Source organism: Monomorium pharaonis, chromosome 3 (assembly GCF_013373865.1).
Source record: "Monomorium pharaonis isolate MP-MQ-018 chromosome 3, ASM1337386v2, whole genome shotgun sequence".
NCBI lineage: Eukaryota > Metazoa > Arthropoda > Insecta > Hymenoptera > Formicidae > Monomorium > Monomorium pharaonis.
The window spans coordinates 4,438,574-4,453,253 of record NC_050469.1 but is presented as its reverse complement, the minus strand read 5'-3'; the positions used below and the strand labels follow the sequence as shown (position 1 = coordinate 4,453,253).

General features: G+C 34.4%; 1 protein-coding gene across 3 annotated transcripts in view; it reads left to right on the top strand.

The window, feature by feature from the left end:
- Nucleotides 1–14,680, top strand: part of LOC105837291 (zwei Ig domain protein zig-8) — a 296,303-nt gene that overhangs the window by 224,884 nt on the left and 56,739 nt on the right. For all 3 annotated transcript variants that reach the window (XM_036285010.1, XM_036285011.1, XM_036285009.1), the window contains one exon: nucleotides 6,590–6,724. In XM_036285010.1, coding sequence (XP_036140903.1) covers nucleotides 6,590–6,724 — 135 coding nt within the window. The remainder of the gene's footprint in view (nucleotides 1–6,589; nucleotides 6,725–14,680) is intronic.

Sequence of the window (14,680 nt, the reverse complement as noted above, 5' to 3'; positions counted from 1 at the left end):
TATTATATATAGTCGTTGATAAATTCAGAATTATTTATTGGTATTCTCGCGTTTTGAATTACAAACAAATAGCTAATGTATCGTGAAGGTAATAATCCGACTGATTAAACTGAATTCCATTAATCTAATTTACGTGTTCACTGTGTATCAGCGCGCGTGTACGTTGTTTTATACGGCATTAAGTAAAAATACTGCAATGAAAAACTTGCGAAGCTCTCGCCACTACTATTTTTAAACACGAGCATGTGAAGTAATGATGTATTGCAGACATAGAAATTTTTAATCAATGCAACATACGGAGAGGAGAGAATGATCGGGAATGAATGAAACAATCATATTATGAATTTTCGTGACAAAATCTGTGATGAGAGACGACGGTTGCACGAAAAATGTTTTTACGTAATAAAAGGTATTTTTTAAATTATTACGATTGTAATACAAACGCATGCGAAAAAGAGAGTTTATTTTCAATAAACGGGAGACAAAAATAATGCGCGGGTAGAGAAGGAAAAGAGAAAGAAAGAGATATCTAGTGTATATATACATACATATGTACATGTCTTTATATGCGATATTGTTATAATAAATTCTTGAATTTCATATTTTCAACAAACATATTTTATGTGTGTATGCTCTGTACACATTTTTATTTTTGCTGATTATATCTTATCATGCTATATTTTTATTCTAACATATTCCAAATACAGATATTCTATTAAGGAACGCGTTTAATTTAAATCGGGATTATAAAAAAAGCGTGGCACGTCGTAGATAACAAATCTTAATACGCGAGTTAAACAAAATAGCGAGACGAGGAGGAATTATTTATATGAAAGCGTGTTAAATAAATAGATAATTTGGCCGTTTCGCAGATTAACTTTTTCGCAAGACTCACGCTGAATGCTAGGTGGAGCTTTCCCTCGGGATAAGCGACGGCAAGACGCATTACTCCGGAAAAGTCAACGCGTGATAATCAGATCTGTCACGAACACATGCATGCGTGCTCATAAGGAACCTCTCTGATATATTTGCACTGAGATCAAATGGCTAACGCAGAGAGCGTATTTCCGCGAAACGCGTAATTTCGAAGGAAAAAACGAGGAAACTGTCCCGGCTGATATATGCCCGAGCCTTACCCCTGAAAATCCGAGGGACGTCCGGCTCTCCTTCGCACAATCGGCAGATTTTCCGAACGGCCCAATTCGTGACAGACCTAATTCTTTTTTATCCCCGTCGCGCGTCAGATAAGAGTATCCTCGCATTTTCGGATGAGGGACGAAAGAGGGAGGAACGAGCGCGATACAGGAGGTCGATAATCCTCGTCGGAGGGTCATTCCGAGTCGGCACGACTCGGCTCGGGTGTATTAATCGCGGAAAAAAAACCCGCGGTTCAGTTCGAAACGACGGACGGCATTTACATGGACGATTCGCGACGCGGCGGTAATTGTAAACGCATATCTGCGCCAGATGGTCCGCGATTTTATCTTGGAGAGCCGGGGAAAAAAGCTCGTCGTCCGCCGCGAACGAAATTCATGGCGCAACATTTACAGCGGCGCTTTCGGCCCGGCGTTCCCTCTGCATGCCGCGGCAAGATAAAATTTCGCGAGAAAAGCGCGCGCCCGCGCGCGATAATATTTCCTTCGCAAATTTATCTACCGTTATTCAAGCGCGATGAAAATGAACGTCCTTCGCGCGCGCGGTCGATGCGCGGCGTAATGTGCGTCGCACTCTTCTCGATTGAGAAACCGCGAAGGGAGAGAGGATGAGGGATAAACGCGCGCCTCGCGTGTCGACCAATTAATCAGAATGCACATACTTTCAATTCGTGCGATTTTGCATGGACGACACGCCACCGTTCATTTGAAAGGCAGTGCGCAAGATACATACATACGGCTGCACCGTATTTATGGGCTCGTCGGCGTAGTGAACGAGTATATCACTGCGAATGTAGTATCGCATTGGGTAGCCGCAAATTCCGCGCTCCGTACTTCATACGGTGCGAACTCTCGATCATCCTGAAGTCGGTCTTTTGCGTTTTATAAGAAATATCAATAATTAATTAGACGATCGTATTAATAAAAATATCATTAGACTTTTTTTAACGCGATTACAGTACATAGATTAAAAAATTGTCTTTATTACTGAGACAGAACATTACATTGCTTAACGTTAGTATACCTTTGATATATTGTAACAACATGTGTTGAACAAGTTTATTTGCAATTAAAATGTTTAGATGTGGTTCTTCAATTTTTAATAAAAATTTGTTTTTATTATGATTAAAAAGATATTTATGATTAATGTAAGATTCTAGTGTAAACCAAAGTTGCAATTTAACATATTAAGAATCACTAATAAATTTTTTAAATATATTATTCAAATTAAAGGTCTCAGATTGTTAAATATTAATTTTGATAAATTCGAGATGATGGAATAACAGATATTGAAATTAAACGATATTTGTTGTTATTTTTTAAACAATTCACACGTATGTAAAGTTTTTTGTCTAATTCAAATTGAAATTATCTACTTTGACAATTGAAATTACCAACATTCAATAATCTGAAAAATTCTTAAATTTGAATAGCATAATTTAAAAATATTTTATAATCTTCAAAAGCCACAGGATGTTTTAAATTACAGTTTTTATTAAATGTAAATATATATAATTAATAAATAATTAGTAATAAAATATAACACGTCATTTTATACGTTGTAAAATATTTTGGTCTCGAGAAAAGGAAAACACTAAAAATTATGTTTAATCTAATTGCTGCAATATATATAAACTTTTTTGAAGTTACTGATTAATTAATTAATGAATCTGAAGTAGATATTAATTACAAATATTTTTTCCACCGTAATCGATATAACTGATTCTTTTTGAAGATTGAAAGTCCATCAGCACACTTAACTTTGATCGCAATGCAATTTTTCCGATACGTCGCACAACATAATTACAATATAAGAACTAAAATACATTAAAATATCTGTTTTGCAAATTAAACTTTAAATTTCTCGAATTGTGATGTGATACAATAATTCAATAAAAGGAATCGTATTCGTCAGATCAAAAAAGCTACGGGCAACAATTAACTTTGTTTCCATCGAGTATTTTATTCTTACAGAATTAATTGTTTCGCTGGCATTGAGAAGAATTTTTCAAACGGCGAGAAAACAAATTATTTTTTAATTGAATACTTGGATCAAGACTAAATAATAAAACACTATAAGAAAAAATATGTGTCCATTAAAAAATACTGCCATACGTAGCCGTGAGGGATAACAATTACTCGTTATTGCTTGTCGTCTGGGTTTATAGCCGACAGATATGCCGTTTTGCCGGATAACAGATTTTTCAAGACAGTTAAACGTACGGGGATTTAATTAACTGGGCTCTCGTCTCTTATCCACGGTTCTTTTGTGCCGTGGAAGTGACCCATCTACCGCTGCCGTGACAACAAGAGCATCAGCGCTTGTCAATTTCCTCTTTTGTCATGCAAAAGCACACAAGTCTTTGCTTTGCTATTATAACGCGTCGCCCATGGAATATACCGTTTTATTAATACGATTATACACCCGCGCATGACAATGGCGAGTTGCGCGTGTACAACGAGTCGAGATTTCTCTCTCTCTCTCTCTCTCTCTCTCTCTCTCTCTCTCTCTCTCTCTTTCTCTCTCTTTGCCGCGTAGCCCTTTAAAAATGAAAAAAAAAATAAAGAAAGTAGGTGCAGCAGAGAAGCACAGCGAGAGCAGCCAGGCGTTTCATGACGTTTCATAACCGCAATGTATACGCGTCCAGAAGGCGCGCGCGTATAACGCGTTTTAAAAAAAGGAGAAAGAGAGAAAAAGAAAAAAATACCATCACCCGGCATCCGACTGTATATTTATTCGCGGTGACATTTTTACCGCGACGGCCGTATGCGCGCGCGATGCACGGAGATGCGTTTCGAAAATGCACAGCCCGGCGCGCCGCCGCGGCTCGCACTCCGAATCAGCAAGAGAAAGAAGAAGAAGAAAGTTCCGCGCGTCGCGGAGGCGACCGACGCGGCGCTCGTCCAACTTGGCAGCGAAACGATACACTTCTCAAACTCGCATAATACTTTTTTATGGACGCGCGGCGTCCTACCCACCTACATCTACCTACCTACCTATCTACCTACGGAGGACCATTGTCCTGCGACAAACTTTCCCGGAGACTCGAGTTCGTTGCAGCTGCACGCTGCAGCATCTCAGTGCACTAAAACGACATACGGTATATCCGGCAACATCCCACGGTATACCCGGGATAGAGGAATGGTTTTTCGAGCGGCCGCGTTCGCGAAAAAGGACCGTGAGTTGTTTCCCTGAGTATCAGTCGAAGAACGAAGTGGAAGGGAAACGGCGCAGAGACAATATTCTGTTCGTGTTTTAGCTAGAAGTCGCATAAGGAAGAGGTAAAATTTGAAAATGGGACTTTTGCCCAACGCGACCTTAACGTATTTAAATTATAATTTTAGTCACGTTTCGAGACAATTCCTTCCCGTGTCTTCCCTTTGGGTACTGAGAAAACTTTCGGGAAGATTGATCCGATGTTTTCTTTTTCTTTTCTAATCTTTTTTTTGTTATATAATATTCAGATGATATTTTCTCATACACATCTTTACGTTGCATTACTAAACATTCACTTGGCGCGAGACACTACTCTCCTGACTCATTATAGTGAGAGATTGTGAAACTGATTTTTCAATTATTAATCCTGCTGTTCTGTTCGGATTTATTTGAAATATATTTTATTTTTTATTAATGTTTTATTTAAAACTTCTTTTCCTTGACACTTTTAATAGTTTTAATAGTTTGCCTATTAATGTAAGATTTTTTTTTAATTTTTTTTTTATTTTTTATTGTTTAAGATTTCTTGCTCATATTGATTCAAAGAATGTGATTAGCAAATTCGAACAGAACAAGATTAATGAAACTAAATTCTCATTAGAATAAAATTATATGTATACATATATATGTATTTATATATTTATGTATACGCGCATATGTGTATATAATATGTACACACGTAAGCATGCATGCTTTATGTTATACTTATCTATTTTAAAACTTATCTATTTGTAAAAGATTGAAATACTGTCAGAGGAGCACTCAGTTTTACGTTGAAACGTTTAAAGTACTGCAATGAAAAACGATATTTCGATTTACAACATTTTCGGACAAAGTTGTCGATAAGCCGATTTCCATGTACTCAAAACCCGTTGAATTAATGCTCACTCAGCTTTCATATTGTGCGTGCTTGAAGCATATATTCGACTGAAAGTATGTGAAATATCTTCAAATTCACAACGCTTTGCCTAAAGCTTTCGCTCGTTATTAAAACGAACAATAAGTTTTTTTACACTGATTTATATATTGATTTAACAAATACGTGAATATGATACAGTTAATAAAGTTTTTTGATACTCTAATCGATGTACGCTAATTAATTTGTTTATCACAATTTTGCTGAAAAATATCAAAGATATTTTTACTCAATAATATTTTTTAAATGAATGGTCTTTTGCGTTTGTGTAGAAGCTTTTGGGTTGGCTACTATGTATGAGGTTGTCCAATATTTCAGTGAAAATATTTTCCTTTTAGCTTTCGCGATTCGTTTTAGACTGCATACATTTTACTGTGTGTGTGTGTGTATATATGTATATGTATATGTATATATGTGTATGTACATATATATATATATATATATATATATATATATATATACACATATTATACTCCATAGTGTTAAAATAAAATTAATTCTAAGAATTTAAATATTGCGCTTTTTTCTGTTCTTAGATTTTATATAGTTTAGATTTAATATTTATTATACCCCATAGAATTATACTGTTCCAATCGAAAAATGAAGAAAAATAAGAACCTTTTGAATTTTATAGTGCGTATATAAAAAAGAGAAAAATAATCAATCAATGAATACTAATAACTATTATTAAAAAATGTGTTACTTTTAAAAATAACAAAAAATCATTTTAATTAATAAAAGTGCACATATGCAAAAAAACAGTAAAATAATCGATGAATTAATTAATGATTGATGCATATTAGTAAATGACAAGTTTTTATTTAAAAAAAAAGAAAAGATATCTATGTACATACGAAAAAATATTTTAATCTAAAATTGAATATAATTATAATCAAAAATACCTTCATAATAACGAACTTTTTAAAAATAAAATATTGTCTAACTTTTTACGTTAAAAATTTTTTTATTTTATCTTTTGTGATTTATTTTGGATTGTGTGCATGTGTATATTATTATACTATTATTTTCCAGAAAATTAAATTAGGATCGTAAAAACTCGTTATTCCGTTTTTTTTCTCTCAAATTAGATTTTATATAGCTTGATTTTACGTATATCATAGCTTATATTATATTTTATTGGACAGTTTCATGGAATTTTGCTATCTTTATAATTAGAATAAAAAGGCAAAAAAAATTGTGATTTAATTTTTTTCTTAAAATTCTAAAATTGTTTTGCATTGTACCATGTCTGGTTTTTTTTGTGCAAAATGATTCATAGCTGTCGTATTCTTTATTTTACAGGTCTCGAGAAGTGCAGGGATACTGTCACACTTTGTCAATCTAAATATAGTGATACCAGAGGCGTTTATATTAGGAAGCGACGAGCATCACGTCGACGTAGGGTCTATCATAAATCTCGTGTGCATAATAGAGAAGGTAAGACACACTGCATGCACCGCATTTGCGAGACGCCTTACTTAATGCAGGCATGAGCGAGCGCGCTAATAAATGTAAATAACAGAAATTTCTTGCGATAACGCAGCGACTGCGCACGCAATTTTCCTTTTAAACCGATCTCTTTTTTGTCTTTATGCGCTTTCGGCTTTCAGTGCGAAAGCTTGTGTTACAGTACACCGCACGCGTTGCGCGGATATTAACAAATATTGATAGTTTTCGAGCTATGTTTGATCATACCGGCGTTTTAAATCGTTTACATTTTTAATATGTTTACACAAGTCGATCGATGTCGTATGCGTCGTGAAATTTTATTTTATAGGTGTGTAAAAATCACTTCGCGAAATAAATCGCGAAAGAGCGATCAATTTGATATGACTTTTATCTTTAATAGCGTCATCGCCTTGTTGTCGCCGTCTGCACCTCGAAAATTATGCATGTGATATGAATAATATGAGATTTTAAATATTTATATTAAAATATACAGAATATTTCTCTACATTTTTTCTTTATATTTTCTATTATTATTATGTTTTCTTTTATATAATATTGTATTAGTATTTTTTTAAAATAATTTTTTAATTAATTTCTTTATTTCAAAAATAATACGATAATATATCGAGCCAAGACCTGTTTATCGTATTACTTTTGTTTAGCATTAACGAGCTCTTTATATTTGTTTGTTTTGTTGTTTTCTTTATTTCAATTTTTAAAGATGTTTTCTTAGTTATGATCAATATAATTAACAATTAATATCTTTAAAAAATAGAATATTTTAAACGTCTATATTTAAAAATAGATGCTGAATTTCCTAGATTTTCTCTATATTTTCTTTTATATGGTATCATATGTGTTTCTCTCATATAGAATTTTTGAACCAGTACCTATATTAAAATATACAGAATATTCCAAATTTCTTTTATATTTATGTTTTTTCTATTATTATTATATATTTTATATAATATTGTATAAGTATTTTTCTTATATAAAATGTTTACAAATTTTTGCATATACTTCAGTACTGATGTTCTTTTAGTAAAGATTAACGTAATTAATACCTTTAAAAAAATATATTTTACAAACACATATATCTATATCTATATTTTAAAAATACACAGGATTTCCAAATATTTTCTTTATATTTTTTGCATCATATCGTGTTTCATATGTTTCTTTTATATAAAATTTTTATAAACCTTTAGAATAACTTAGAATTGATATTTTCTAAGCAAAGATCAGGACAATTCTGTGAAAAAAACATTTAAAAACGTACAAAAGAATTACGCCATAAATCTCCCGGAAAGGGATTATCTTTAAATTGCAAGCTTTAATATTTTCTCATTGTAGTAATAGCGTTACATTATGTCCACTTAATATTAAATTGATTACATGAGTTTTTAATATAGAACCGAAAGAGCCTCGGCGGTGCACGCCGAGCGAAGAGATTGCGTCGCAACGTTATTTTTTTCCATTTCATGAACAAAATTGCGATACGCGTGCGAGGCGCATCCCACGGGACGTTAACGCGCGCGCGGGATTAATTATCATCAAGATGCGTTAATAGCAGAGCCATGCAGCCTCGCCGACTCGCGGTACGTTCCCTCGCGCGTTACGTTCACGCATACGTGCGCGCGTATACATACGGCGCGAAACGAACGTTAACAAGAGTAATTCGCGCGCGGTGATATCGCGCTCGCAATCCCGCACCTGTCGTTTCATCGTTTCTCGTAACTCTTGACCTACATCCCTATAGATTATTAACGTTTCCGGAAATTCGCGCTGTAGGTACGCGCGCGCATTTTCCACGTTCGCTCCGCGCGCGGCACGAAATATCGATGGGTTTCCCGTCCAAAGGACAGACACACAGCCTGTGATATTTCAGTCAATTTATCAGATTTGTTCTGCGCCGCTTGTCTGCGGATTGTCCGTAATATGGCAAACGTGGCGCCGCCGCCGCGGCGCTTCCGGACTTCCGCGATATTCGCGACGGGCGGCGACGCGTCGAAAGAAGAAATCGCGGCGGGACAACCCGATGACATTGATTCTGTTTTAATTGGCAACCCCGTGTATACCACTAGATGCCCATTAATTAAACTGATAAATTAAAATCGCCACGCGCGCCTCTTGTCCGCGTCGCTGCGCTGCGGTGCGGCCGGAAATTGATTAAATTCGCGTTTTGTTCGACCTTTCGACTGCGTGCCGACCACCGTTCATTCCCAATTTAACAGACCGCTGCCGAGTCACTTTATTCTTTTATGTTGTTCCACGATACGTGTGCCGGTGCGAAAGTTTTTTCTGGAAAAACCGTCCAGAAGCGTCGGAGGGTGGGAAGGAGGGAGGGAATGACGTTATTTCTTCGCTTAATTCGTGTTTCACTTATCATCTGCAACCGACGAGATAAACATCATTAATTCCGCGATTGTAGTTCGTAAAGCATTGTTATTCTGCATTCATTAGAAAAATTCGAGGTGCAAACAAAACGGAAATGGCGCGGCACAGAAATACAAGTCTTGCTTCCTTTGCGACCGTTGTATATATAATTTCACAGTACTTTGCACTACTTTTTATGGAAATTTAAACATTCCTTCCACGCTCTCCCTCTCTCTCTCTCTCTCTCTCTCTCTCTCTCTCTCTCTCTCTCTCTCTCTCTCTCTCTCTCTCTCTCTCTCTCTCTCTCTCTCTCTCTCTCTCTCTCTCTCTCTCTCTCTCTCACACACACACACACAAGAACTATTTATAAAAATTTAAGTAATAAACAAACTAGTTCGATGATAACAAATCAAAGATATGTTCTTAATTACCCTAAATCGACAAATATCGAGCGATGGAATTGTTCTGCCATTCCATTGATTCACGAGAAATTTTATTAGATACCGGAGAACATTTGAATCAGAATTTTCGAACTTCCATTCATTACACAGTGCTATCTTCATTATTAGCTATTATATTTATATATAAATTACTGCGTTATCGGCTGCACAACCCTTTCGTGGAGACGGACGTGCACGCAAAGAAAGGCGCCGATTCCGTCCAGTAATTGACGAGAGCGCGGCCATAAATACCGTTAATTAAACTGATAAATTAAAAGTGTCACGGTACAGGCTACCTGAAAATTGATCGCACGTAGATCTGCGCGCACGGTACATGTGTCGCGGATATATATATATATATATATATATATATATATATATATATATATATATACACAAATATATAATATGTACATATATATATATGTGTGTGTGTGTGTGTATGTGTGTGTAAATATGTTTGCATGCAACCACCCTCCGCTCTTCACGCGAACATGTCGAAACGGCGCGGCGGTGCCGCCGGAGCCGCCGGGGTTTGCGAAACGCGAGTCTGCAAAAATGCAGACCCCCGGAGAGGAGGATGGCGGGAACAGGAGAGGAGAAGGGGAGAGGGAGGTAAAAAGGTAGAGCGCACCGGAACGCTCTCGCTAAATAAGGGCAAGCGAAATGCGGGCGAGTTTAACTCCGAGGCGAATGCAACCGGGTCGGCTTAACTTCGAAACGCAACCGCGCCTCTAATCTTACCTCGTCACGCGACCGCAGAACAGGTTAACTCTCTCCTTTCCTCCGGTTATCGTTCGGCGAGACCGAACGGTCGGTGAACTGCATTCGGAGGAAAAGTGCGTGATGTGACGGCAAGCGATACACCCTCTTCTCTTCCCTCCCTCCTCCTCCAGTCCTTCCGCCGCTTTTCGCGATATTTTTACCGAACAACAAGCTCGGAAACGGCGATATGTAAATTCGGATACTCTGCAACGACACGTATCAATTAATAATATTGCGCATTTCGTTCCGTAACCGCCAATATAAATTCACGCTTCATTGACTAATGCAATTTATATATCCGATGCAATGTATCTAGAATTATAAAAGTAATACCGGGCCCGAACTAATTGTGTCACGATCGGTAAACAATTTCATCGTTAAATCCGAGTGAATCCATCGACGCGACAAAAACCACACGAGAGAAAAAAAAACCCGAGAATGAAATAATATTCTCTCCGCGCTCGTTCTCTCTGCGAATTGGGATTTTTTTCACAGATTTCGGATTTCGCTGATCTCGCGGACGTCGTTTGCATTTTCAAGAATACAAATTATGAACTACAATATCTCGGCGTATATATTTTAATGAAATAAGATTAACGTGAAATATACAGCGAAAGATCACGCAACTGCGGGCTGAAGCAATTTTTGTAGCAAGAGAATCGACGCACTGCACGGTTTATTTATCAAAAGAAGAGGGAGAGAGAGAAGGGCGAAAGTAAAGGAAGGAAATTAAAAAGAAACAAAACTAGTATATTATTTTGATATCATACATCACGGTGAGACAAGCTGTCCGGGTGACATGTTACCAGGCTTATAAAAATTAGATATTCCCACGAGAAACTAACATTCGCCGCACGTCGCCGTTTAATTTCACGCGTGCATGTATAGCTTTGCGTCATTGGTTACGTTGTACACAATTGCCGCATCCTAGAGAGAGAGAGAGAAAGAGAGAGAGAGGGGGGGGGGCATGGAGAAGGAGGAGGAGAGAAGAGGAGATGAGAGGAAGCGACGGAGAAAGAAGAAGCGCGGGAGAGACTATCGATCGATACGGGCACGCTTACGTTCGCTCCATCCGAGCTTAAAGAGGAAATTTTGGAATTGCCACCGCAGACGAAGTTTTGAAGTTTAAAGCGAGAGATAAAGCTCTCCCTCATCCCCGTATTAGGGAAAAGATTTCATTGGGCTACTCGGGCATAGCGTAGATAAAAGTTGTCGCGAATGGCAGACAAGTGTTTCGCCCTAAAACATCCTTTAATGCGTAACGAGTATTCTTTTACTCGCGCGAATAACATGTAAATCTTGAACATCTAAATCTTGAAAGAAAGTTAATGCTCCTCCTCCCTCCCACTGCTGCCTGTTATCCCGCAAGGATAAACCTAGTTTTAAAAAATTTACCGTTATCGTTGCTCTGTTGAAACTACGTAAATCGCTAAATGTCGTTTTCTCGTTTGACGATGGAAAAATAAATGTTCTACAAACGGATATGAGATTTCCTTCATTTCAATATCGAATCGCTGAATGCGATATTGTAATCGATTTTATTGCGCGACGTATTAATATATTTATTGGAATACACCGAATTTACACTGACAATGAGAAAAATGTTTTGATTATATCAACAAGACTTATGGAATGTATTTTGAGATCAAACAGAATTTCCCATTATCATTATTGGATTTGATATTTTGTTATAACTTTATAGCAGTATTTAACAAACTTTATTAAATATTTGATTAGCAATATTTTTCGAGTAAATCTATTAATACAATTTTTAATTAGATTTATACTAGATGTTTCTTTTACTAAAAAGGAAGAGAAACATTGACCCATAACTAAAAAGAAATTTAATACTATATCATCGAGAGTCTATATTTAACAGGGAGGCATTAATCATGCATATTAATATAATTTCTAGAATAATTTTGATTTGTTCATTTTTCAATAAATGTGCTGGTGTTGAATCTATTAAATTGTTTTATGCGGAACCAGATTTTGTCCAGTATAAAAAATATATTTTTTCTTATTATTGCAATTTTAGTGTATTCTAAATAATATTCCATTATTTATTTTATTATTTATAAAGTTAATATACACACATTTAACCCACCATTATGTTTTGTTCGAAAACAAACATTAGTGCTCTCGTATAAGCGCCGCGCCTTTATATGCGTTACTATATTAGTGCGACATTGTTACATAATTTGCTGCGATCACATGGAGATGAAAGGAAAAAGAAATTAATAAAAGAATTTAAATAATGAACACTGTTTATGTTACATAAAACACAGTGTGTAAAAAAAGAATGGTATACATCAACCAGTTCGTTAATTTATCGCGAATTAACTGTACAAATCTAGAAATTTAGAAAACAATCATACAAATATACTTTAGAAGGTTGTAAATAAAAAGCTGCCAGATTTCAAAGTTAACTTTTATGCTACATCTGTGCAATAAAAAAAATCAAATGTGAGCGTTTGTCTTATATGAGAGCATAATGGAAGGTTAATAATAATATATATGTATAATTCGAAAATTAATGGAAATTTTTATGATGTAAATGTAAGATATTTTAAAGAGAGCTTCTTATACTTTTTATTTATTTTTACGAAAAAGTATAATTATAATGATAAATATTTATTATTTGCCACTAGAAAAATAGTTGGTTTTTTCAAAGCATTTCTCAAAAAAGTCAGTTGTATAATTAAACAAATAATTATCGAATTGCATTGGTTTCACGTTGCAATTCTCCGGTTAGATGATAATTAAACGAATTAGCGATAGTCATCTCCTTTTCTCTCGAATTGTGTCAACAAAGTTTTATAATTATCGACGCAATCCTTAATTTAGAAACGTACGTGTGAAACTTCTGTATCATTAATGCTCAAATTATACGTAATATTGTGTAATTTCAAACTTACGTACGGCAAATAGTATTATGTTACATTTTGATTTTAATTATAGCTTTGATTTTGTGCTAGTCATTAACAATAATTTAGCTTCAAAGCTACATAAAATTTCTAAAATTATTGTTACATGGAAAGAACGATTTTGTTGAAATATCTAAAAAATTTAATTATATAAGTCTAATCTGAAAATAATTTTGTTAGACTGTAAAATAATTATAATAGAAACTTAAACGTGATGAATAATGCTGCAAAAAATTTCAATATACATACCAGCATTCAGCTTCGTATTTTACATAATTATTTTAATAGTCTAACAAAATTATTTTTAGGTTTGTATTTCGTCTAAATTTAAGATTTTTTAACAAAACGTTCTTTACGTATATATTGCAAAAGAATATTTAAAAATGTACATCTTAAACGGTTAATTGTTACATATTTTTGTGGCTATTTTGACCGAAATGATATCTAATGGAATGTGAAACATTTAATTAGCGGGGAATGTTAATAACAGTATGTAAAAATTCTCATCTTTTTGAACTTATAATCTTCTAAAAAGGGAACCGAAAAATTAAAAACTATAATCACAAGCAAATAACATTCCGCGTGTTTTTCCTCTGTAATAATTTTATTTGGAATTAGATTATTTCTTTAATTTTAATCTAGATGTTAAAAACTTTTTTCAGAAAAAGTAATCTAAGAAAATATTATTAGTGCAACGAAGAAAACATTTTTAAATGTACTGTATAGAATACGAAATATTTTTTAATTGTGTAATTTTTTGAATTGTATAATTTCTACAAAATTTTGCAACTGCCTTTTATATATTTATTTTTAAGAGCGAAAATTAATTTAATATAAATTTGGAAATAAAAAAGATGAAACAAAGCAAATTTTATTTTTATACTTTTGCATTTTATTTAATGTAATTTTACTTAAACAACTTTGATTATGTAAAGTTAATTATGCAATATAATTTAGTTTTGAATTAATTTTACTTTTCTAGAGGAATAAAATATCAGACAAACATATTAAATATCTGTCAACAAATTTTTTTAACTGACTCTTCTTTTATTTTTTATTATTTTCCACATTTTCTGTATTCTTACATTATATTTATATTTTACAAGACAATTTTGAAGTTATGAAAATTGTTGTTTTAACTTGTTATCTTATTATAAATATATGTAAAGTGTATTTACAACAAAAAAATACATAATATAACGAATACATTATGTATATGTTATGTTATGATATTAGAGTATAATAGTAGTAAAGAGAGCGAAATAATATTTTGCTACCTATATTTTGCATCCTCCCAAAATTATTTGAGTCACTTGGGTGCGATCAATAAGAGCGCATCGTATTTCCGTTTCTCCGTAAATGGAAAGCCGTTAGAGTACATACGCGATATATGTAACATGTAAACGATAATCGGACCATTCTCACAATTACTTTCC